This window comes from Maniola hyperantus, chromosome 2, assembly GCF_902806685.2.
Source record: "Maniola hyperantus chromosome 2, iAphHyp1.2, whole genome shotgun sequence".
Taxonomy (NCBI): domain Eukaryota; kingdom Metazoa; phylum Arthropoda; class Insecta; order Lepidoptera; family Nymphalidae; genus Maniola; species Maniola hyperantus.
Genome location: NC_048537.1, coordinates 11,419,245 through 11,446,959, shown reverse-complemented (window position 1 = coordinate 11,446,959; position 27,715 = coordinate 11,419,245). Strand labels below are relative to the sequence as shown.

Sequence of the window (27,715 nt, the reverse complement as noted above, 5' to 3'; positions counted from 1 at the left end):
GCTTTTTTTCAATAATGAAAATGGGTATTTTCGACACCAAGAAATGCGCTTCTTGGAGCTATTGCGAGTTGCGGAACTAGCACAAAAAAGTTGTGCTTGATTGTCGTGACATTTACAAGACCATAAAGATCTTGTAAATGACACGAATAACTTTTTTTGTTCAAGCCCAGTCCCAAATTGTTCAAGCCCAGCCCCAAATGTTCAATTCTATCAAAAAGAGAGGTTGCTTGCAATTTAACAAAATGATTCATTAACAATGGGTAAATACTTACAAGGTTTTGTAAACAAATATCACATCAAATAACACTTCATTCAGGACCTACCTACTTCGCGAGCTTTTGGCTTCGCGCTTTATAAAAACAATCTAACAGAGTACAGCAGACAAGACTGCTTGGAATCTTAGGATGACCAGTTTATCATACACCTGCGACGTAGGTAAATTTTCGTTCAATTCATCATAATCCTAAAAAGATTCAGGTATTTGATAAAAGTCCTCGGTCTGCTCAAGATTATGATGAAAATTCAAATCGAGTCAAAAAGAGAACTCATACTTTGGCTTTCGATCAAAATCCTATAGTTGGGATCAAAATAAGATTCATCAAATTACTGCGACAAGTTTAGAGGTCTGTGTGTTTTATGCCATGTTTACGAAGTTAAGGCGGTTGTCGCCGACATAAACAGTTGCATAAGACAAAGCCAACGACACCTCACTTATCAAAATCTATTGAGCTGGGGCTGTGCGCGGCGTTCCCTCCCCGATTGCCATTTCAACCTGTCGCGTACTATAGGTGAACCGATGAACTAATAAACACGTACAGACCGCTAAACGCATAACTCTCCCTTAGTCGAGTGAAGCATGTTATTTAATTGATAGTGTTATTCATACGATTCATTTTTGGTTTCAGGTCGTCAAGGACGCCTGGGGTATTTACACAGTATTCTGGGGCTTCTCCATATTCTCACTACTGGGTCTGATGTTTATGCTGATCGTACTCCCAGAAACCAAGGGCAAGTCTTTTGCCTGCATCCAAGCGCAGCTCAGAAGGGACGTCGCGAAAGACAATGCTAGGAAACTTATAACTGTCGAGTATTAGGTACTTTAGCCTCAGAGACCGGTGAAAGATTTCTAATGGATGGCATACATTGAATACTTAATGTTCGGTGTGGCTCAGATCTTAGTACTAACACGAAGGACGCTCTTAATTAGACTAAATGTGAATGTGCCTACATATAAATTATAAACTTTTCTCGTGTAATGATGAAAACTGCATGAAAATCAGTTACGACGTTTAGAAGTTATAAGCAAACCCAACGCAAAAAATCGCGGATTGCGACTTTGTTTTAAACATAATTTATTATTATGATGATATTATTATGAACTAGGGTGTGAAAATAAAATAGTTTGTACAAAGGACTGAACTTTATAAATAGTACTTACTTTATATACGTTTATTATTACTAAGAAGTATTTAAGTTTTGAATATTAAATAAAATATTAAGTTGTTAGCAAAATTTTATTTATAAAATTTTACCTTGCGTGATAGGTAGGTATAATTAAATTTCTAGGTATTTAACAATCTTTTATATCTAGAAATTAAAATACTTCTATTATTTTTTTAAATTTCGATTTGATTAAGTAAAACAATGAATAATAAAACCGTTATTTAATTTATTTCGTATGTATATTAAATAGAGATTTCAATAATATAATAAATAGAGATTTTCAAAATTAAAGTTGCACACTGATCACTCTTTCCATCAGACTACGGAGAGTTATTTTTTTTTGTTAAGAATTTACAAATTTCATAAAACAAATTAAAACTCAATAAATAATAGCTAGGTTGGTACAATAATATCATTTCTTACCTGCCACTACTAAGTCACAACAACAGTTTCATTGTATGTATGTGATCCATAGGAAAACTTCCCCGTCTCTCTATCTATCAGAGATCAAGTTAAAATGAAAATTAAGATGTTGAATAATTATTATTGTAATAATAGTTTTACATACGTACTTAGTTATGTAACATGTCATACAAGTAGCCTATAGAGAGGTAACATGGGTAGTATCGTGGGGACGAGCATCGAGGCGCCGGAGAAGGCGGTAAAGTCCTCAGGGTCGTAGTCCGGAGGCAGGCCTCGCGAGGAGACGACCCTAGCGTACAACTTCGCCGAACGCTTCGGTGTCCGAGTCTTGTTGGGACTGTTGAAATCGACCAAGTAAAGACCGAAGCGGGACCTGCAATTGCATTTACAAACATGAAGAGTGGAATTAAACATGATTTGAGAGTACCAAATGTGTTTTATTTTCCATTTCATTCAGTACTTACTTGTATAGTACGCGACAGGTTGAGATGGCAAACGGGGTGGGAATGCCCCGCAAACCCGCACAGCTCCCGCGCTAACCCGATACGGGCGAGCGCGGGTGACGTGCGGATGTGCGTATCATCCGCCCCCCCTCTCATACCTCGATTCGTACTATACCAATATGAGTATGAGGGAAGAAAGACCACCCAATGCTAATAGTAGTTTAATATAATATCTTTGGAGGCTACAGACCAAAGCCTTTTTTGCAACTCATCGGTCCACGCTGGGACAAAGAGCGGCGGAAAGACGCATTAGACAACAGCCACCCCCATAGGGCATGCAGCATGTATGACTAGGATTACCTACTGAACCGTAGATATATGTAGGTATAGAACGTGATAATCTATTTATACTTAGGAATTGAATGAAGGATGTCACACAGAAGCGCGGCACCTCTGCGTGCTTCGCATAAGTATAACACGCCGTTTGGACGCCGTTGGTTGTATTTTAATGTCTTATAATTTAAGACATGAAACACACAATAATTTGTCATTTAAGATGGAACACGTACGTTGGAAAGGGTAAGCGTACATGGGATTCACTCCTACTAACATAACACAAAGAAATTATAAGATCACTGTTCTATAACATTAATTAATAAGTGCAATAAATTATCTTGACATTGTGGCTAATTCATTTGTACACAATCTCTAAACTAAACTAAAATATCACGTCTAAATCTATTGCTATCCCTTTCATAATGTTGCTTGCGACAAAGGAAAGCACTAAATTTAGACCTGTTAATTTAGTTTAGTTTAGAGATTGTGTACTAGAGAATCGGCCCCAATATCAAATTTTAATTTTAATTTTAGTCTTGACAAGAATCTATCTAATTAAACTCTTTCTAAAAAACTATATTTTTTTTACGTAGCCAAGATCGAGATAGAATTAATATATGCTAACGAACCAGATATGAGTAGGATAAAAATTAAAATTATTTTCGATATAATATTATGTGGCATATGAGCTTGTAAAAATACGTGTTAACACAACAATAGTCATTTGATATGATTTTTATCGTAGATTTTTATTTAAAACAGATAGATATAGCGTATAATACTATAATAGCGTAGATATTATTATTATCTGTTTGATATAAACTGATAAAAACGTTTCATAATAACGTTAGTGAAGTATGAGCACCCTAATATTAGATTCTAAATTCGTAAAATGTATAAAAACCTAATACTTTGACTTCTTTTCTCAGAAAATCTTAAATTAAATCAACGATTAAAGGTAAAAGTCTAATGAACGCCCTTGGCTAATCGTCGTTGCGTTTTAAGGAACGTGCTTTGTTTGCGTGACATAATATAATATTATATAACAGGTAAGTAGGTATATCTACTACTACAAGCCATGATAGCCTATAGTGGCTATGACGTCCGCCTCCTATTCGGCAGGTTGGAGGTTCGATCCCGGACACGCACCTCTAACTTTTCGGAGTTATGTGCGTTTTAAGAAATTAAACATCACTCCCTTTAACGGTATCATCGTGAGGAAACCTGCTTGCCTGGGTTTTCCTCGTAATGCTGTCAAACTGTGAAGTCTGCCAATCCGCATTGGCCAGCGTGGTGGACTATTGCCTAACCCCTTTTTATTCAGACAGGGTCCCGTCCTCAGTAGTGGACCTACAATGGGTTGATACTAATATCTAGAACACAATTAACATCACGGCGTCATCGCCGTCCTAATATAGTGCGACAGAATGTAGTGGTACACTGAAGAGTTTCCTTCTGATTTTCTCCTTTCAAAATGGGGAACATTTCCTTTTCTTTTCTTAAAGAAATTCTCAGGCATGCAGGTTTCCTCAGGGTTTTTTTTTCTTCACCGTTAGAGCAAGTGATATTTAATTTCTTAAAACGCACATATCTACGAAGTTAGAGGTGCGTACTCAGAATCGATCCCCCGAGCTCCCGGATAGTAGGCTCGTTTTACTACTAGGCTATCACTGCTTTTTCGTCTTGTTAGATGATTAGGTACATCTTTAAAAAAAATCCGGCCAAATGCGAGTCAGGCTCGCGCAATGAGGGTTCCGTACTACAGTCGTATTTTTTCGACATTTTGCACGATAATTAAAAAACTATGATGCATAAAAATAAATAAAAATCTGTTTTAGAATGTACAGGTGAATACCTTTCATATGATACCCCACTTGATATAGTCACTCACTTCGAAAGTTGAAAATACTAATTATTAGTTCATGACCACAATTTGATTTTTTTGTGTGATCTAACCCTAAATTCACGGTTTTCAGATTTTTCCCCAAATGTCAGCTATAAGATCTACCTACCTGCCAAATTTCATGATTCTAGGTCAACGGGAAGTACCCTGTAGGTTTCTTGTCAGACAGACGGACAGACAGACGGACAGACAGACAGACAGACAGACAGACAGACAGACAGACAGACAGACAGACAACAAAGTGATCCTATAAGGGTTCCGTTTTTCCTTTTGAGGTACGGAACCCTAAAAAGACGAAAAACGAAAAATATCAATATAAAACTAGGTACTTACACAAAACCGTCGTCCCACTCCCAATTGTCCATCAAACTCCACGCGAAGTAACCTTGCACATTACTCTTGTCCTCGTGTATCGCGTGAAGCAAGGAGTTTAGATAGTGCGAGTAATACGACACGCGCGCGTCATCATCCACGCCGCTGAAGTCAGCATAGCCGTTCTCTGTCACGATGATTGGCACTTTGTCGTAGGTTCTGGTTATCCATTGGAGAAGGCGACGAAAGCCGAATGGTACCACCTGGAGAACAATGTCTACTGTTTGTAGTACGTTAACTAACTGATGCCCGCAACTTCGTCCGCGTGTGTTTAGGTTTTTCAAAATTCCATGGGAACTCTTTGATTTTCCGGGATAAAAAATAGTCTGTGTTAATCCACGATATAATCTATCTCCATTCCAAATTTCAACCAAATCCGTTCAGTAGTTTTTGCTTGGAAGAATAACAAACATACCTACTGACAAACTTCCGCCTTTATAATATTAGTGTGATTTTAAAACACTAGCTATTGCCCGCGACTTCGTCCGCGTGGACTACATAAATGTCCAACCCCTATTTTACAGCCTTATGGGTTGAATTTTCAAAAATCCTTTCTACGTCTACGTCATAATAGCGATGTGGATGCCAAATTTCAGCCCGATCCGTCCAGTAGTTTGAGCTGTGTGTTGGTAGGTCAGTCAGTCACCTTTTATAAGTATATTTAGATGACTGATTATGTTTCTTGTAGCTTGGTTAGCGATGGCCATTGTCTTTGAGTATAATATATTAAGTACTAGCTGATGCCCGCGACTCCATTCGCGTGGATTTTGAAATCCCGTGGGAACGTTTTGATTTTCCGGGATAAAAGTAGCCTATGTCTCTTTCCAGGTCTTAAACTATATCCATGCAAAAAATCACGTCTATCCGTTGCTCCGTTGTGACATGATTGAAGGACAAACCAACAAACCAAAAAAACACACTTACGCAATTATAATAGGGGTAGTGAATAGTGATGTAGTCTTTAGGAGCGACTTAAGTGACAGCGTACGTAGTACCTGCAGCTGGCAGCCTTTTATCTGGTTTGTACAGTGATATTAAGTCTATGGCATAGCGAGACCAATAATTAATCTATGGTCTATGGGTTTGTATGTGCAGATGGGCTATCTGTGAGATTCACCAATGGGATTGCATTTTCATAGCTTAGTTTATAAATCCTAACATTACTATACAATGAGTTAAATGAAATACTATGAAACTCCACGCTACGTATCAGGCAAATCCCTGAGGCCTAATGGAAAAGCAGCCTTTGACGTTGATTACTCTGTCTGAACTAAGAAAATTGCTATATTTACGATAATATGTGTATGTGCATCCTAGTTCCATCCTAGGTCTGGACGAACAAAATCCGAAGTACAACTGTCTGCTAGACCATACTTATCGTCCGATAAGGCTATAAATAGCCTTCGCCGGGTCAACTTGCACTATTTATCCGCATAGTTCAACGTCCTTCTATACCTACGTACTTATCAATTCCTATGGTAATTCATGTCAGCAATGTGAGCATTGATGCCATTCTATCGTCTTAATCACAAAACAATTTCCTTGGCCTCATCATCATCATCATGATCAACCCATCGCCGGCTCACTGTAGACCACGGGTCTCCTCTCAGAGTGAAAAGGGTTTGGCCATAGTCTACCACGCTGGCCATGTGCGGATTGATAGACTTCACACACTTTTGAGAACATTATGGAGAACTCTCAGGCATGCAGGTTTCCTCACGATGTTTTCATTCACCGTTAAAGCAAGTGATATCTATTACTTAAAACGCAGATATAACTGAGAAAAGTTAGTGGTGCGTGCCCAGGATCGAACCCCCGATCTCCGATTAGAAGGCTATCACAGCTTATACTAGCCTCCTATATCACATACATATTATAGATACATATATTTACCTTAAGCCAAGACGATGAACTCTTCGAAGGCCACTTCGGGTCTTGAACTCGGACGATACCAACGTCATTTTCATGTGAGGGTATTTTTCCTACTTCACGATCGGCCATACTGAGCATGTAAGTGGTGTAGTGGTTGAGACCGAAGAAATCTGCGGTACCGCGGATGTATGTGACCTCTTCAGGGGTGAACTTGGGCAAGCGGGAACGGCTGTAGTTCTGCAGGCGACTCTTCTCGTCTACGAGCTTTATCAATTCAGGTGGATAGTTCCCTTCTGCTGAATATACCGGATGTGCGTACCATCCCAGCTGTAAATAGCAAATTTAATATTTTAAGGATGCGACTATCATCGGATTATACTACTTTGGTAGTCCATAATTTAAAAACTCTTTGGACAAATAAGTTACCTACCTTACATCAATTGAAAATATTGTATGTAAGAGGTACTTACCTACTTTACAAAATCATGACTTATTATTTCAGTCAGAAACAGTGCCTAATGATTTTTGTTGTGTATACTTAGCTATATAGTATTTTAGTATAAATTTTCAAAAAATTTGCGATTTACAAATAATACAAGCCAATGTAATAGTAGACTTGGTCGTACGTGGCTATCGAACTCTATCAATAATGATTAAAGAACTGATAAATAAGATCGGATTATACATATTTAGGTATTTAGGTGCTTGTACCTACTAAGTTTTCAGCTTGACTGTTGCACATACATACTCTACGTTAAATAGGTGGGTAAAGCGGGTTCATGCCTCGTGATACTTTGTAGATAAAATAATTACTCGAAAATAAAAACGGCGATAATTATTAAGATAATTATTTAATTATGACGACGTTAGAAGATAAAAATCCTCTTAATAGTACTTAGGTCTTAAAAGGTCATGTCAACAAGGAACTACTGGATCTCATAAGAGAGGATAGCTAAAACACTAATAATTATAAAGAGGTACACTTTTAAGTTTGGATGTAGGTGGCAATCTCAAGAACTAACGATCCGATTTTGATAATTATTTCACTGATAGATAGATAAGCTAGGTACATTGTAAAAAAACACAGAAACACAAAAAAACAGAGTTATGGCTATAAATTATAGGTATATCGCAGAGAAAGTCGCTAATTCAAAAGCTAACTTTTAATTACAAGTTATACTACACCATTATCTTAGTACTTATTACAAGAGCTAGGCGCTCTTAATTTTTTTTTAGTTAGTACACCTACGCAAAATGGGTAGGCAGTAGATATAAGGTAGGAACATTTATAGAATACTAGATGATGACCGCGACTTCACCCGCGTGGATTTAGGTTTTTAAAATCCCGCGGGAATTCTTTATTTTCCGGGATGAAAAGTAGCCAATGTCCATCCACGGGGTGTAAGCTAACTCTGTACCAAATTTTATCAAAATCGGTTTAACGGTTGGGCCGTCAAAGGCTAGCAGACACAGACAGACAGACATATACAGACACACTTTTGCATTTATAATATTGGTATGGATAATCATATTTTTATATTAAAATATCAGTAATTATATACTCACATGGGTCCTTAGGTAAAGTTCTGCCGCTTCTTTGTCACTCGAAGAATTCGTTTTGGGTTCTGCCCAATTTGAGTCTAATGACAGGCCGATTTTACCTGGAACAACAAACACATTTTTTCTATTAGCTAAGTACTTAGGCAAGTATAATATTAATAACTTTGAACTTTCAGAGTTCACTCCTCGCTGAAGGCATAGATAGTGAAGAAACTTGCATATGTTTCGTAAAAAATGGAAATGTTCCCCTGAGCAAAAATTCATTTAGGATTTTTAAATCTGTGTTTACAATATCTTGTGGTTGTAAGACAAAATTAATCTTAACAAAAACTGGGCGTGCCTTTTCATGGTCTGTAAAAGTTTTTAAGTGTATGTTTTCAAGTTGAAAAGCTAGACATTGAATGATGATGATTTCTTTAAGCTGCCGATGTGAAACGTTCATTGCACCCATTTATAATTTTGAATATTTTATTATAAAAATACGTATCTATATCAAGGGGACAGAGTATCGGGACCACACGAAGAATTTTGAATGAGTAGGTAGGTAAATTCAACTACCGCTGTCCCCGTAAGGCGAACATGAGTAACGAGGATAATGGGCATTCAGAAATTTTTAAAAGTGGTTTTGATCATCAAGTTGGTAACACACAAATTACTTAGTAACACTTTCAAATTTTACCAGTCCATGTACTACTACTTACCTTACCTACCTACCTACCTACCTTACCTACTACTGACCTACTTATCTATTGTGAACATTATGATATAAGTAAGTATATGATATTATGACTTCAAACGATTGCATTGGAGTATGAAATAAATACGAATAAAATTAATGATTTGCGTATCTTACACCTAATAAAATATATTTTATTAGGTTAAGATACGCAAACCTACCCTTTACTTATTTATTTATTTTTTATCTAAATATATAAAACGAAAAGGTAACTGACTGACTGACTGACTGACTGACTGATCTATCAACGCACAGCTCAAACTACTGGACGGATCGGGCTGAAATTTGGCATGCAGATAGCTATTATGACGTAGGTATCCGCTAAGAATGGATTTTTGAAAATTAAACCCCTAAAGGGGTGAAATAGGGATTTGAAATTTGTGTAGTCCACGCGGACGAAGTCGCGAGCATAAGCTAGTTATCTATATTTTTATAATCTAAAGTGGCTTTTTATTTAATGTCAATAATAAAAATCATAATAATTTGCGCAATGTTTGTAACAGAGAGTAATATTTTCCTTGGTGTACCTAGTTTGTATTATTAAGTAAGTACAATTATCATAGCGCAAATTTCATGCATTTATTATTATTATAATAATCATTAAGATATTATAATAACCATTTGAAAAATGAATAGAAGTAGAGTGTACACATTAAATTAATAATTCATCAAAACAACAAACAAGTTGTTTACAACATGGGAACTCTAGGTACTTGGTATTAGCATTCCATCAATCATGGGTATCTAACATATTCTAAGGCATAGTAAAGATAAGCGGTGATAGCCTAGTGGTTAAAACGTCGGCCTCGTATCCGAGCGTCCGGGATTCGTCCTCACACACTACGAATACACTTGTATAGTGTGTGGTGTGAGGCACACCTCTTACTTATACTATCACTTTCTTTAACGGTGAAGTAAAACATGTTGAGGAAACCTGCATGCCTGAGAGTTCTCCATAATGTTCTCAGATGTATGTAAAGTCCGCCAATCCACACTGGGCCTGCGTGGTGGACTATAGCCAAACCCTTTTCATTCTGAAAAGATACCCATGTAAAAGGGTTGATTATGATGAGTAAAGTTTTTAACTATTTACCTTATACTAAAAAAAACTTACCTCCGTACAGTGGACGATACTGCTTGTCAAACAAATGGTACACGCTTGCATGCGCTTTCAGTAGATTGTGAGTACACAGGTATTCGGCAACACCATGGCGGTTCAAAGCAGGAGCTCTGTACGTACTCCCGTAGCCCTCAAGGCAAGTCTGCATCGGCTCGTTGAAGGTGATCCAGTACTTTACTTTATCAGCAAAGTTCTCAAACAGCACGTTAGCATAATCAGTGTAATAATCGGCTATGTGAGCGTTCGTCCAGCCACCGATATCCTGAAGTTTCTGAGGCAAGTCCCAGTGGTATATAGTCACCATCGGAGTTATGTTATACCTCTCGAGTTCACTTATTAGGTTTTTATAATACTTTATACCGAGCGGGTTCACTGAGTTGGCTAAACCGCTTGGTAGTATCCTCGGCCAGGATATCGAGAACCTGTAGATGTCCACGCCGAGCTCGTGGATCATCTCAGCATCCCTTTTGTACAAGTGGTAAGAGTCAGCTGCCACATCAGGCGTGGAACCGTCTTTGGTAAAATTTTTATCTACACGCACTAAACGATCCCATATGCTTTCAGTTTTTCCTGCAAATTAAAAAAAAACCTTTTAAGTATAATATTATAGTACCTATTGTGTTGTGAAGTTTATAAAATTCATTCTGGGGTTAAGTGAATCCTTTTTCTATAAAACCGGCTACCTTAAACAGCCTCTTTATTACTTGTTTAAAACTAGATTTAGCTGTTTTTAAAATGTCGTTGAAGCATGTGTTTTCTTAAGATCAAATATAATAGGTACATATCCCAGGTAACAGGTGGACACATTCGTATTTTATCATCATCATCATCATCATCATGATCAACCCATCGCCGGCTCACTACAGAGCACGGGTCTCCTCTCACAGTGAGAAAGGTTTTGGCCATTATAGTCTACCACGCTGGCCAAATGCGGATTGGCAGACTTCACACACCTTTGAGAACATTATGGAGAACTCTCAGGTATGCAGGTTTCCTCACGATGTTTTCCTTCACCGTTAAAGCAAGTGATATTTTAATTACTTAAAAACGCACATAACTCCGAAAAGTTAGAGGTGCGTGCCCAGGATCGAACCCCTGACCTCCGATTGGAAGGCGGACGTCCTAACCACTAGGCTACCACAGCAGCGTATTTTATAGCATTAGTTATTTGCTAGTGTCCAATACAACAATACAAAATAAATACCGGTTAAGTGCGAATCGGACTCGCACACGCACCATGCATCGTACAAAAATTTCAAACCAGTATGCGGCTACAGATCTTGATGTGATTTAGTTAAACTATTATTTACTTGTGCTATAAGACTTACCTACCTGGCAAATTTCATGATTCTAGGTCAACGGGAAGTACCTTATAGGTTTTGATTCCCCCAAATTGACAGGCAGACAACGAAGTGATCCTATAAGGGTTCCATTTTGCTTTTGTGGTACGGAACCCGGATGAAAATTACATAAAAAATAAAAATATGTTACCATCTACGTTCCATGCCCCTTCGATTTGTACAGCAGCGGTAGAGACTCCAAAGAGGAAGTCTTTCGGGAATGTATAATTGGACTTCGAGCCACCCGCCAAATTTAATATTTCGGCATATCTGTGAAACGACAAATATTTCATTCATTAGTAAATACCACACACATTCTGAGCATTCAAAGGCTTATCCTTTACCAGTAAATTAAATTAAGTAGACCAAGGTATAATAAATATTTAAAGGCGCTACGCTTAAAGATTTATCTCCTAGAACGTGTGAGAAAAGGCAATATAAAAAGCTTGCTTGCTTGTTTGCTAAAATAGGCTTTATTTTATAAATTTCGAGTTTGCGAGCAGTTTAATAAAAAAGTGATCATGCGTCACCACAATAATTCACTTGGTTCCTTAGGTTAGATCGTCCAAGCTTGGTTCATATAGGTACCTACCTAAAAATAATAAGTATAGGTACCTATGTAAATGGACAAAAAATATAATTTATGTGTTATTCAAGGGGAGTATGTTCAACCAACAAATTCCTGAAAAGCTGGCAACGCTTGGTGGTTCCTCTGGTACTGCAAATGTTCATGGGCGGCTGTAATCACTTATCATTAGGTGACCCGACCCGCCTGCTCGTTTGTCGCTATTCTTATTTTTTTTTTGATTTCTTATCAAACATGGACGTAGTTTATACGTCCATATGTTCAAGGTTAGAATATTCTTATGGACACCATCAAAAGTATACATAATTTATTAAAAATCGTTTTTATAATAAATCATCTTATATTATAAACCGCGTATTTAAAATTAAAAAAAGCAAATTGACTTCTGGAACGTAAACGTGGATTTTTTGCTAAGGTAAGGTAAGATATTGTCTTTTTAAGAGTCAAAGATACCGTGTAAGTCTCTGTCTCGTAAAATAAAAAAAACCCAGCCAAGTGCGAGTCAAACTCGTACCTTTCATATGAGACCCCACTTGACATAGGCGTCTTACTTCGAAATTTGAAAATATTTGTTCAAGAACATTTAAATTTTTTTTGTGATGTAACCACAAATTCGGAGTTTTCGGATATTTTTCTTTACGTGTACTATAAGATTTACCTACCTGCCCAATTTCGTGATTCTAGGTCAACAAGAAGTACGCTATAGGTTTTCTTGACACCGTGACAGACGGACAGACTGACAGACAGACAGACATACAGATCACAGAAGTGATCCTACAAGGGTTCCTTTTTCCTTTTGTGGTACGGAACCCTAAAAATGGTCAAGTGCATGTCAGAACATACATACAGCATAGGGTTCCGCGTCCATACTATAGTTGCTAAAAACTTTGGCGGTCATTAGTTCAAAACTATGTTCAGTAGGAAAAATATTTTTTATTTCAAAATTTTAATATGCTTCTGAGTACCGGTTACCTGTTCCTAAAATTGCTAAGCAACTTTACAGCTTAATTTTTTTTGTTAGTTTCTTAGTTTATTAATGACTGTGGCAAATAAGCGGAAAGACGGACAGATAAACTGGACGAACCTAAGTACAAGGCTTGTTTGTTTTACTACGGAACCAGAAAAAGTTAAGTGTGATTCGATAATATTATGGTTAATACCTACGATTATTACTTACCTACTCTGATATTGACGCAATCATGCCAACAAATTACATTGCAAGAAACCACAAAATAAACACTTTGTCGTTTATATTTTTTAATGTGTTATTGGGAAAACATTGACAAGTTGGTACAATAAGCAATATATTAAGTACATAAGAAGAAAAGTCGACTGACTGACTGACTGGTCTATCAACGCACAGCTCAAACTACTGGACGGATTGGGCATAAAGGCATGCAGATAGTTATTATGACGTAGACATCCGCTAAGAAAGGATTTTTGAAAATTCAATCCCTGAGGGGGTAAAATCTACTGTTATATTTCTTGAAGACTGCTGATTCCACAATTGGTCATTTAGATTATTTCAAGAGTGCGTCACCAAACACGGTCCTCCGCCTTCCTCATCCACCCGCGGCCTGCGACCTTCTTCAGGGCATCGGTCCAGCGCGGCGAGCTGGAGGTCGTCCTACCACAGACCTATGTATACTGCGCTTACCGTATTAAATAAGTATTTACTTAAAATTTCAGTTATTACAAACTAGCTGATGTCCGCGACTTCGTTCGCGTGGATTTAGGTTTTTTTAATTCCCGTGGGAACTCTTTGATTTCCCGGGATAAAAAGTAGCCTATGTCACTCTCCAGATATTTATCCCCACATCCAAAAAATCACGTCAATCCGTTGCACCCTTGCGACGTGATTAAAGGACAAACCAACAAACCAATAAACCAACAAACAAACACACTTTTGCATTCATAATAAGGGTACTCGATAAGGCGGCGTCCTCATAAAAAGACATCGGAAATCCGTACTTTTCACGGCTCTGGACAGCATGGAATCGATATAAAAACGATAGGTACCTACCTAGTTACCTACCTATAATAAACTATTTCCTTACAATGCAAAATCTATGTAAAGTCTCAGCAAAATATATTAATATTATTCAGATTTGAGCTAGAGTGTATCGTGTAACATTAGCACAGAGTATCTACTCATGTGACATTAGTGTCCTTTAGCAAGGACGTCTCTGAACATTAATAAATCCATTTCTCAATGATACTGGACAATAAGCACGTCCGCTTTGTATTGTGAATAGATCGTTTACCCTAAATAATAACAATAGTTTCAGTCAGTCTTTTAAAACTAAGTAGGTAGTTATAACGGGCACGTGTCTTCAATCAAAGATATTATGTTCGTAATTCACTGTTCCTTACTAATATTAGACTTAATGAAAAAAGTCGATGCTAAATATTTTCGCAAAAAAAACGCCTTATATTATAAGTACGTCTAGTCTATTATCACTAAGAAGTAAGCACCTATAATCTATAATAATATGTAATTTGCAGTTGCAATATTAAAGTCTGTGGTCTAGACTTTTTTTTTAAAGGAGATCAAGATTTTATTGCATACGTACTACCTACTAGGTACTTAGTCAATCAATAACAATAAACTCTGTAATAATAAGAATTGAATAAATCCTCGATGGATACGATAAATAGGTTATGTTGCCATAAAATGTAGCAGGTAATTAATTACTCGTTTGTCCTTTATTAATTACATTAGGTAGATAGGGACTTATGTAATATTAATTGACTTGGCGTTTAATTACCGGTACTTTTAACTTTTAAGCACTTTGATTGCCGGTCTTTTAGTCGTTATGAAAATCGTTGACACTATAAACTACTTTAAAAATAAAATGTTATATTTTTTATTTAATTAATAAATTAATTAACGTTGTTGGAAGTCATTTTAATTATTTTAACTCAATATTTAGACATTTACTGATGCTGTAAGGGACCTGAGCACCAAAACGGGTTTAGAAACTGTCTCGGTTACACATAAATTGATATTGGAGGTACCTACCAAGTAAAGACTTTTTGAACTCGTAGACCCAACTTCTCAGTCCTGCTGCTGTAAGAAATTTAAATATTTAACGGAAAAACCACGAAAACCACAGACATAGGTACCTACTCCTAGAACGTATCTACAAAATTTCATTGAGTTTGTTTTGGGTGCACTACGAATAAATATCTCTTTGCTATTCTTGATTACAACTTATCAGTACGATAGATTACCATGGAAGTAGACTTATGTAGGTCATACGATTGTCTAGGTATTATTTAACAGTTTAACATAGTATTTTGGCTACAATATAAGATACAGAGCAAAATGACATTGGAACGAGAAATTGTAACTCGTTTCCGGGAGGAAAACCTTCTGCTGTCATGACTTACTCGTACTTTTGCGGGAAATAAAATACGAGTAGGTACCTAAATGTCGTATGACACACGTTCGTAACTTAAGGTTATATTGTCTGTTAATTTTATATCGATTACGATTGTTCCTATTAGCTATAATCATTACGCGGTTAGTGTAACACAGTAGATAGATAAGTATATTATGTAGATGTAAATAGGTAGGTAAAGGTATATTACACGAGTTGGAATAATATTAGGTATAAGGAGCAAAAAAGAAGCAGAAAAAAACGATATAAAAGATACCTGAAAAATGATTGAGGATGCGTGATTATACCGAAAATACTTAGTAATCTACCTATAGGTATACTAAGTATATTCATATTATAATAATATGAATTAGGTATACCTAAATCATATTATTATAATACTGATGCAGTTTTAAGCATTCTGAGGTGAATTATAAAAAACCATTACAATATCTATTATATTATAATAGGTTACATAATATCTTTTCTAAAACGGAACCGTTACGATTTAATTAAAATTAAAAAAAAATCCCTAACAGCCGTATCTACTCATAGTCGCTAATCGTTACTTAAGATTGAGTAAAAACGAGACAGATTTATGTGAGAGATATAGCTCTGTCTCGTTTTAACTAAACTTAAGTAACGGTTAAGTGACTCTGAGTACGGCTGTAAGATTGTAACCTGAATTATAGTAGGTGGTGTAGGTCTATGATAATATTATTTATGCGTGGAACATAATCTATGAGAGAAAGTTACAATCGCATATCAATCACCTTACCAGTTACCTACCTACTTAGTTACTGTAGTGTAGGTAATTAAAATTGGCTCTTTACTATGTATAGATAATCGTCATTCGCTATCAGCGATCAAATAAGTTATTTGTTAAAGGAATACAAGGCTTTAAATCATTTTCTTGGTGATACTGATAAGGCTGTGCATTATACAGTACTTCAGACTCACGTATCTCTAGGTATGTACTTAAAAATAATCTACCTATGCACCAATAGTAGATACATAGTTGCTCTATTTTTAGGGTTCCGCACCTCAAAATATGAATCTTTGAGGCAGTACCTTTATGTTCAAAAATGTTACCGAAAATCTAACACAAATATAATGATAACAATAGCATTAAGATTTACCCACGGACGGACTACAAGGAGACAAATTAATTAATATTATTTAGGTATTTGATCAACTACCTAGGTACTTAAGTAAAATAAACATAGGTCTGTATCTTTTCCTGTTATAAAAAGACCTTCAAAGTTCAAACTGACAAAAACTTAATTAAGGACCTTAAATGACGTAGCTATACCTACGTAAAATAAAATTATATAAATAAATAAATTCGCTTTGCAAAGATTAAGTAGGTAGGTACCTAGAGCACAATATTGGTAATGCAAGGCAAATCGAAAGCTCTGATAGCCTAGTGGCTAGGACGTCCGCCTTCTAATCGGAGGTCGGGGGTTCGATCCCGGGCACGCACCTGTTAACTTTTCGGAGTTATGTGTTGCTAAGAAAACATCGCGAGGAAACCTGCATGCCTGAGAGTTCTGCATAAGGTGTGTGAAGTCTACCAATCCGCACATGGCCAGCGTGGTAGACTAGCGCCGAAACCGTTCTTACTCTGAGAGTAGACCCATGCTCTGTAGTGAGCCGCGGCGATGATGGGTTGATCATGATGATCTTGATGATGAATAAGGTACAGTCAGTAGTCACAGATTTAGTAGCGGTGATAGTTAACTAATGGTAAAGACGTTCGGCCACCTACGCATTCGAGGGGGTCGGAAATATCCTCAGGAAACCTGCACGCCTGAAAGTTCTCCATAATTTTCCCAAAGGTGTGTAAGGTCTGCTAATCCGCACTTGGCCAGCGTGGTAAACTAAGGCCCTTCTCATTCTGAGAGGTAACCCGTGCTCAGTATGATGTAGGCAATGGGTTGATGATGATGACGAGATCTGATTACGTACGTATATAGTACTTGACAGATCGAGATGGCAATAGGGGTATGAGGCGGGGGGACGCCCCGCACACGCATACGTAACCCGCACTCGCCCGCACCGGGTTAGTGCGGGGGCTACCTAGGGTTACCTCCCCGATAGCCATCTCGACATGCCGCGGACTATAGGTACGTTGATTATGTCAGTCAGTAATTTACACCTTTACTTATATCAAGAAGCATCGGATGCACATCCGCAGGCTAAAGCCAGTAATTTGCACTGGTCGTAAAACAATGAGGTGTTATTATATTATTATAATATATATATAATATTATATACATATAATTCGCTATATATAAATAATTAATTTAAGTACGCTTGTAGCTTTAAGTAGGTTATGAGATTTCTTTCACGATTTTACTATTGCAAACTGCAGATTTCGAATAACTTTGTATTTTTTATTATTATTAAATAACATGTATCTACTTAGTTCAATTTATCATTATAATATTAATTAATGAATTACATTATAATTAAATATTAAGTTTTATTGTAATATTTTCATTAAAAAAAACATTATAATTTAAGGTCATTTAATTTAAATTACCTATTAGCACTACTATTGGCACAGTTCACACTTGACGTTTTTCTTATCAATTTTTACTTTTTTTAGGGTTACTAGCACATTCTTAGGGTTCCGCACCTTGAAAGGAAAAAAGGAACCCTTACAGGATCACTTCGTTGTCTGTCTGTCCGTCCGTCCATCTGTCTGTCCGTCTCTCTGTCTGTCTGTCCTTACCTGGGTACCTTAGCATGTGGGCAATGGCTATATAGATTATCGAGTAAACTACAATCAATATAATGTTTTACTAGGAGTTCCCGCGACTTCGTCAGCGTAACATTTCAGGTTTCTCATGAGATCTGAAATTTTCCCGCTGCAAAAGGTCTCACTTTCCTACTCACTCAGCCTCACCTTAAGGCACGGAACGCAAAATACCTACCTTCCTATACCTACCTACGTTTCAAATTTCAAGTAAAAATAACAATAGTTAAAACTTTTCTATAAAAAAATTCCCCCTCTATTTTACTATCCTTGAGGGGGGAATTTCCCAAATTGACTTATACAGATTTTTATTATTTAAAGCTAATAACCTAAATGTCAATTTTTATTTCTCTAACTTAAAAAACATAGGACTTTCATACAGCCTTCGACCCACCCCCCCCCCCCCCCCCTTCGCACCCTTAGGGAGGAAAATTTCAAAATGGAATGGAATGGTGCCAAAAATACTGGCTGCATTTCTACGCTGGACCAGCCAGGCTGATCCATTGCTGTTATTGTAAAAAAATAGCCCCATTTGTACGTACGAGGTACAGATACAGAACACTTCGGTACGCGGTCATGACTCGCCCTTGGCCGATTTTTTAATGCAAGTTTAAAAGATGAATATAGATACCTAATACATGTATTGGTATGTTTATATCTAAAGATAAATCTTTATCGATTTTAAAAGGAAAAGTGTTCATAGAGTCACATGATATGAATCATTACGTAAGTAGGTAGGTATGTTGAGGAAAATATTAAGTTCGACTAGAGATTTTATAAAATACTAGCTGCTCCGGCGAACTTCGTACCGCTTACCGCCCAACAGCCGATTCTTTTTCAGGATTTTTTTAATTTTTCTTTCCGTAAGAACCATCCCCGTACTTCAAGGAATATTATGAAAAAAGAATTAGCGAAATCGGTTCAGCTGTTCTCGAGATATGCGATCAGCAACACATTCAGCGATTCATTTTTATACATATAATAGAGATTTTCGTTCTTTTCGTTCAAGGGACTTACCTACAGACCTACCTGGTCGAGAAAAATATTGTTACATATTTACATTTTAGTAATTTTGTCCTTAATTCTTACAAGTACCTACCTATATATTTCTATCGGGTTTTATTTGCACATTCTGAAATAGGTACATTTTTATTTATATTTTACTTACTCGTACTTAGTTTTTGACTTATATAATATGATGAAAAATTACAAAAACTTCGTACAATAAGAATTATTACTTCCTACATCCATGGTCCCACCCCTTTCCAACCCCTTATCTATACAAAGTTTGCAAAGCGAAAAATCTGACGTAATTAATTGACAAATGATACAAGTTTATGAAAACATTACGGGAATACTAAAACTTAAGTCTCTGTAATTATAAACTTTTACAAACTTTGTTTTGCTGTCCCAAATGTTCGTGACAGTAGATTAATTTAAATAAATAACTAAGTACTATAATAATTATGTTTCATTCCTAGCTACGGAACCATCTACTTCTCGGAATGTAACTCACACTTGGCCGGTTCTTTATCAGAACATTATTACCTGCATGTTTTATTTGCACATCAAAATGCAGATCCGAGAGGCAAATATACTGTACCTACCTAAGTACCTGTCTTAAATACTTTGCAAAGTGCATTTTTTTTTTATTCGTGAGTCTAAAATTACATTTTTACAGCTAAGTTTAGTCAGTTCCTATAAAAGCAGGTGCAGCTATGAATTTTATCTTAAACTATCTTAACACTAACTTTTATGATAAATGTAACTAGCTAATGCCCGCGACTTCGTGCGCGTAGACTACACAAATTATTTCAAACCCTCTGGGTTGAATTTTCAAAAATCCTTCCTTAGCGGATGCCCACGTCATAATAGCTATCTGCACGCCAAATTTCAGCCCGATCCAGTACTTAGTTTGAGCTGTGCGTTGAACGATCAGTCAGTCAGTCAGTTAAAGTATGTTGCAGACAGCAGTATCTATGAAACATGGTAATAGATGGGTAATAGCAAACATTCTAAAAACACACCATGGAACGCAAAATAGAACTCTGAAATAACATTAGTATTAAATAAAAATCCTGAGTTTAAATGTATATTTTTCACACACTACAAGTACATACCTACTTATAATAAAACAAATGCGCTCGCCCAGTTTGTCCGTCTGTGCGCTCTAATCTCAGAATGTACTATTGGAATTTTCATACGTTTTTACCAATAATCGGATTCAGCGAAAAGGTGATATATCTCACGTAGATATGTGAAAGTGTGTAATTAATTAGTGTAAATTGGCAGAACTATGATAAGTTCTGGAATAAGTTGACGAAAATCGCGCTTCTGAGAGCTTTCTTAGCGAAAGTTTCTTCAAACTTTAGATTTAGGTTATATACTTATGACAACAATGTACCTACTATGGAAATGTTCCTCTTAAAAATAGTTCTAAAAATCTCTAAGATCTATTAAAATTGAAAATATTTAAATACTTTGGCTACCCGTGCGAAGCCGTAAAGGGTCGCTAGATTTTCCACCCTGCTGTGGTCACTAGATAATTATTATAAAAGCCTATTGGCTTTTATCGCAAAATATAATATTATGTAAAAATAAAAACTTACCCATTGCAAATTAAAACCGCAAAACAAAGTAAATATTTGTACATATTGATTTCTACACTATATCCTATTTAATAAATAAAAATATCACTTATGGAATGTGTTATAAGTTAAGTAAGAACTACAATCGACGCATCGCTACAAACGTAGCTTTATAATTTTCGTTTGTAGAGTCGTTGATTTGATCTCTTTTATGGTCGACTTGACGTGCAATGCGCGCGCCAGACATGCGCGCACTGTTGCCTTTGTTCAGCAGTCCTTTAGATTAGTATATTTATCATAAAATGTAAATAGCAATGAATATGGGGAACTCTCCATCGGTTGAGCTGTTTCAGAATCCACACTTGAAATAGTCACCGGATGGATATCCTTCGACTTTTCCTTTACATGGGGTTAAGTTTCTTCCCGTGTTCACGCTATAACCTACTGTAGTATCTACTATTTAATATTAACTATCTACTTACTAAATTATTTATATATTATTTTAAATGAATACTATACTATTAGTATTTAATTGCGCTTATGGATAAGACGTCTTCGGTGACGTCGTCGGCCTCTTATTCGGGAAGTCGGGGATTCTGGGCAAGCACTTCTAACTTTTAAGTTCCTAATTAAATAAACTGACAGACCGACATCAACGTACAAGCCGCTCTGACACTTAATTTAGCCATAGGTAACGTAAGTAAATTCCCGCTCCCGAGCGAATCCGGGGCGGGCGGGTTTGCTAGTGTTGTATGCTCATGCCGCGCCCGTGCACGACCAACTTTTTTGGTTTATTTCTAAGAAGATAAATGAATGTCCTAGCTAAATAATGACGCTGTGGGGTTGTGGAATTTCCTCAAACGAAACAATCGCCTAAGTATTCTGGGAGTCCCGATTCTATAGTGCAGGAAAGTTATTATTAAATAGCTCCATCACTCATCAGTCATCATGAATGTATTCTGAATACTTAGTATTCTGTGGTATAGTCATAGTCCCTCGTAAATTATTTTTTACTAGCTGATGCCCGCGACTTTGTCCGCGTGGATTTAGGTTTTACTAAATCCCGTGGGAACTTTTTGACTTTCTGGGATAAAAGTAACCTATGTGTTAATCCATCCATCTATCTCCATTTCAAATTTTAGCCAAATACGACATTAGTTTTAGCGTGACACACACACACACATACAAACTCTCGTTTCGTAGTAGTTTTTACTAGTCGTATAGTAATAGTGCGATATTATATCACGTACCTAGTTAGTGTTTTTTTTTTATTGAAAAGCTTATCTAATTAGGTACCTACTGTACAAAATACTTATCATGTTTGCATTGAATAGCGTCAAGACTCAATAATACAGCCTGCATTTGCGCGCTGGACAGCCAGGCTGATCCTTTGCGTACCAATTGTGCCAGCCTTTCTGTCACCATATTATGACGCCATTAAGACGGCCATGTCAAAATACCCTACCAGCGCTCCTTTGCCTAGAAAGTCAATCAAAACCTCTTTTCACATTTACAACAGTGGTGTTCCCAATCTGAAACCTAGAGCCGCACAAAAACTTTCGTCATCTAAAAGCGTGCCGAGATTTTTTGATAACAAGGCATGAAGCTAATACCCAGAATCCCTTTCAGGTATAGAAGCAGGGCACGATCTCTGTCACTTGTATGATTTGGACGAAAATTCGAATATGTCAGCTGATCCAATGGCAAATACCAAAATATTTGTGGGTTAGGTACCTACGTTCCTTCGAGATGTCGACATTGGGACACCTGACCTTTGAACTCTCTAGCTCTGTGGTATGCACTTAGGTCAATGAAACTAAATTTGATTTGAGAATTATGCTCTCTTATATCATGCACAGGGGACAGAAAAGCCGGAACACTTATTTATTTTATTATTTAAATTTAATTAATAAAACGAATCTAAACAATTGAACATGAGTTTTTATTATTTAAGAATTTTGCTTATGTATATCGTTTATTTGAACTTAGGTATGTTTGGCTAGAGATCATGTAGATCATGTAGAGCACCTATCAATAACAAAAACCAAGGATGTGAAAAAAACTTTAAAAAAACTAATTTGGAATAATGAAATTTATAGAATGCAATACGCAAGATTCTTTGAACTTACACTATGTAGAATTGAGGTTATAATGTTCATGGCCCACTCATTGGTTGCGTGAATAATAACTACAACCTTGATAATAAGAAAAATCTGGTCAAGTGCAAACGCAAACATACCTATCAACGTAATTAATACTACCTGTTTGCTAGATATATTTTATTATCTCCCTTCTGTATTTTGAACTTCCGAAACTACATTATTAACTTATTTTATAAGTTGATAATTATAATTACAAAGAAAAAACAAAAACAGAAATTACTTATTTTATGGATTTTCATAGGGTTTTCATCAATGTACCTAACAGATTCTTTGAAACGGTTTAGCTGTATAAATTATAAAAGTCTAGAGGGCGATGGAGAGAGCCTATCTATGCTTGGAGTTTCTCTAGGTGATCGAATCAGAAATGAGGAGATCCGTAGGAGAACTAGAATAACCGACATACCTACCTAGCTCATCGGGTTGCGAAGCTGAAGTGGCAATGGGCAGGGTACATATACATACCTAGTTCGTAAAAACCGATAGAACAACCTAATCTTAGCTAATGGAAAATAAATTCACTGAAAAATTCAAGTCAGTTGCAACGCACGAGATGTGAGCTAGGTTCGTAACGTGACAGTATTTCTCAATTCTCACATTTTTGTTATTACATAAATTAAGTAACTATCATAATTATTTGAATTCAAATTACATTAAATCCTTAATACCTACCTGCGAACGATCGATCGATAGCTAGTAACTCAATTTTTTGTGTTACTGCACTTATTTACTATAGCTATGCAGGTAATCCATTTCAGTGATTTTTATGGTATGAATGAACATTTAAATCTTCCGAACAAACGACCTCAACCATGTATTTCAATGGCACGCAACCTATAGCTATCGGTATTATGTTACGGGCCTCGTTTGCGGGATGGGGCATTGGTGATACTGCCCGGACTAAGGCGCCTTTGTGCAGGAAAAGTCAGAAATTTCAAATTCGATTCCTTCCATCTAAATATATAAAAGGAAAAGGTGATTGATTGACTGACTGACAGATTGATCTATCAACGCACAGCTCAAACTACTGGACGGATCGGGCTGAAATTCGGCATGTAATTAGCTATTATGACGCAGGCATCCGCTAAGAAAGGGTGCTTGAAAATTCCACCCCTAAGAGGGTTAAATAGGGGTTTGAAATTTGTGTAGTCCACGCGGACGAAGTCGCGAGCATAAGCTAGTCTAAATACATAGAAGAAAAAGATGACTGACTAATCTATCAACGCACAACTCAAGCTACTGGACAGATCGGGCTGAAATTTGGCATGCAGATAGCTATTATGACGTAAGCATCCGCTGAGAAAGGATTTTTGAAAATTCAACCCCTAAGGGGGTGAAATACGAGTTTGAAATTTTTGTAGTCCACGCGGACGAAGTCACGAGCATAAGCTAGTTCTAAATAATTGCTAAAAAATTCCTTTACTTTCTTTCATGACAGAATTCCTTTAAACTAGTACCAGGTACGATTAAACTTTTTATAAGTAAAAACAAATTGTCATTTGTTTTTACTTATAAAAAACAGCGATCAAAATTATATTTTTTGTACGGTTCGGTTAGGCTTCCAGCGTTAGCTACCGCTACCAGACACAGATCTACGCTGCTCTCTGCAAGCGCAGAATCGCGTCTGATAGTTCTTTGCAAAGTGGACAAATTGACATAGCTGGGAAGTATCAACGTTGCACGCCCCGCGAACATTGTTCGTAACAGACACATATAAGATAAATTATTTATTTAGTATAATTAAGTTTTTATTAATTCTATCGTGAGTTCCGGATGTTTAAAATACATACAGGACATGAATTGTTGTAGATATAAAGCTGCTGTACCTTAGTATAACAGACAATTAAATGTTACGAGCTCGCATTAATATTGAACCTAATGGCTGCATAACAATTTGTCTTTTATAGTGAGCCAAGTAGGTAAAATCGGTTCTAAATGTTTTACTCCACGGTTTCACAACAATAATTATTTATTGTTAGCTTATTTCCGCGACTTTATCCGCGTAGATTTAAGTTTTATAAAGGCACTTCTCAAAATCCTTCCTTAGTGGATCCTTTGACCTGGCCTGAAGCCAAATTCTCTTGGTCCATTGATTTAGGCTGTGCGTAGTTTGTCAGTCAGTCAGTCACGGTACTGTTTTATATGTAGGTATATGTAATAATAAATATGTAATAAAGAATACCTACTAATATTTTTTTATAAATAAGTCATCATCATCATCATCATCACCAGCCGACTACTGTGCACGGGTCTCTTCTCACAATGAGAAGGCTTCGGTTATAGTCTACCCGCTATCATTATGCGGATCGGCAGACTTCACAAATCTTTGAAAACATTATGGAGAACTCTCAGACATGCAGTTTTCTTCACGACGTTTTCCTTCACCGATTAAGAAAGTGATATTTAATATATATATAAGTTATAACGCATAAATACCTAACTAAGAAAAGTTAGAACCCCCGATTTCCAGAATAGGAGGCGCACGTCTTAACGACTAGGCTATCACGGCTTCAGTATTTACATATGAATATTTAAGTACCTAGTATCTACGTCCGCGACAGGTTGAGATAGCAATTGGGGTATGAGGCAGGGGGACGCCCCGCACACCCGTCACCCGCGCTCACCCGCATCGGGTTAGCGCGGGGGCTATGCGGGTGTGCGAGGCGTTTCCGCCCCCAAAAAAAAAAAAAAAACCCCTCCATAACTTATATACGTAAACGTGGACGCAATCCTCGCCGGCTCAGCTGCCTTATTGCTATTTAACTGTAATAAAATCATTATAGTAATCTTGTACCTATACACGCTAAGCATACGTGCGCTATACAATTTAAATATTACGAATAAGTTAGGCCAGCGTACACTAGAGATGGCAGGGTAGAAGATTTTAGCACCGACCAGCGCACACTGATGTCGTCAGCGGCCTATTTACCGTATGGCATGCCGGTAGCTACTTCATATATTACAAAGTACTCTGTGGTAGCTACTGAGTTAAGTGAGTATCGAGACATCCCGCGCCATGCGGACTGCGGAGGGCCAGTGCACGCCAGGGACGATAGGGCAGGGCATTTTGCTGCCTATGTAAGTGAACTCCAGAGCATAGGTAGGTAGTATGCGTTGGCGTCCCTCAGCATGCCGTCGCATGCTTTCGCGTCCCAAAACGTACCGTTGCAACGTGCCGTTACCTCCTGTCGCGTCCCATCGCATCCCGCCAAGTCATACTCTAAATAGAGTCCACTTAGACTTAGCTTAGACTTAAGACAGAGTTAAAACGAGACAGATGTTGCATATCAAATTCAAAGTGCGCTCTATAGAACTCAACCTTAGTCTAGCGCGCTCTTCAGCGCCGCGAAGTAAATTCCCCTTTGATGCCTTAGTCGATCTCTAAACATTGGAATGTGTATCTTGCTAGCTCTAGTTTTAATTTACGTAGGGTAAAGATAAAATACTCTACCTAGCTAAGTAAGTTTTTAGGTGCATACCAATAAACAAGTTCTTAGGCAATACCTAAGAACTTGCCTACAATAACAAAGTGTCTCTATCTACAAGGCCGTCTATGGACAACTTACGAGTAGGTCTATGGACGATAAGAAATCTAAAACAAAATTTTATAGGTAGGTATAAGGTATGCTCTGCTTATTGTCAGAATTTGACTCATTTTAGAAAATGGATTATAGGAATACTTTGTTGTCTGTCTGTCTGTCTGTCGTGTCTGTCAAGAAAACCTTCATGGTACTTCCCGTTGACCTAGAATTTTGAAAGACAGGTAGGTAGGTCTTATTGCACAAGTAAAGGAAAAAATCCAAAAACCGTGAATTTGTGGTTAGGATCACAAAAATATTAAAATGTAAACACAAATTAAAATGTACAAATAATTTAAGTATTTTCATCTTACAAAGTAGGTAAGTTTGCCTTAAGTATAGGTACCTACCTCGCACTTGGCTGGTTTTTTTTTCATTGAGAGCTAAATACCTAATCTTAAATAGTGTCCATCTTATAAGCTAAGGCACCTAGAGACTCAAACTTTTTTTAAACAATAGAAAGACTATAATCAACATATTTATTCCAAGTTCCAACTCGGGTGCCACGAAACGAGGGTCATGCCAAAAGAAATTAAATAGGTAGGGGAACCCGGGGCAGCCCGGGCCCCTTGAGGATACGACGTGATAATTTTCGGATTCAAGTGAAATATCAGATATATTATAAACTTCAATTGTGTAAAAGAATAATCAACTCATACTTAATAATTCTCTCAGTAAGTTAACTTAATCAAAAAATGGGATTCTGCTCATAATGCCCCGTGCCCGGGGTTATATGGGCATACCCGAGGCATTACGGGCACTACGTTAACTTACATCTAAAATATAGAACAAGATGAGCAAATGTGATGGGATTCATTATTGTATCATCTTCAGCAAGTAAGATTGACATAAACGTACATGGTTCAGAAAAGTTAGAGATGCGTGCGCGGAATATAACCTCGGACTCTCATTAGAGGCCGACGTCTTAACCACTAGGCTATCACCGCTTGCTAGGCTGTCATCGCTTAAAATGTCGTTGTCGGTACCGGAACCATGTAAGACACGGTCAAAGCCTTCCATCAGAAATTTATGAATTTTTAATTTACTTTTATTGTTTAATTGTGCGTGGATTTTGTTGAACTAAATCGCTGGCCAACCTTCACAGATGTCAA

At 37.0% G+C, this 27,715-nt stretch overlaps 2 protein-coding genes across 2 annotated transcripts in view; one reads left to right on the top strand and one right to left on the bottom strand.

Annotated features, from left to right (window-relative positions):
* Positions 1 to 2,297, top strand: part of LOC117989741 (facilitated trehalose transporter Tret1-like) — a 29,994-nt gene extending 27,697 nt beyond the window's left edge. The window contains exon 4 of the mRNA XM_034977155.2: positions 906 to 2,297. Within this exon, the coding sequence (XP_034833046.1) occupies positions 906 to 1,094 (189 nt within the window). The 3' untranslated portion in view covers positions 1,095 to 2,297. The remainder of the gene's footprint in view (positions 1 to 905) is intronic.
* On the bottom strand, positions 1,968 to 21,123 carry LOC117989721 (myrosinase 1-like). The gene is made up of 7 exons (XM_034977136.2): positions 20,888 to 21,123; positions 11,700 to 11,818; positions 10,203 to 10,778; positions 8,359 to 8,453; positions 6,814 to 7,119; positions 4,882 to 5,123; positions 1,968 to 2,239 (listed from the first exon to the last, which is right to left on the bottom strand). The coding sequence occupies exons 1-7, from the start codon at positions 20,929 to 20,931 to the stop codon at positions 2,032 to 2,034; spliced, it is 1,590 nt and encodes a 529-aa protein (XP_034833027.1). The 5' UTR covers positions 20,932 to 21,123; the 3' UTR covers positions 1,968 to 2,031.
* Positions 21,124 to 27,715: the final 6,592 nt, after the last annotated feature.

Bases quoted from the DNA above. Each gene is read 5' to 3' on its own strand.
- LOC117989721 (XM_034977136.2), bottom strand. From the start codon at position 20,931: ATGTACAAATATTTACTTTGTTTTGCGGTTTTAATTTGCAATGG. The intron at 11,819-20,887 runs GTAAGTTTTTAT...GTCGTTTCACAG, and splicing joins GCGGTTTTAATTTGCAATGG to ATATGCCGAAATATTAAATT. The intron at 7,120-8,358 runs GTGAGTATATAA...TGCTATTTACAG, and splicing joins AACTTTACCTAAGGACCCAT to CTGGGATGGTACGCACATCC.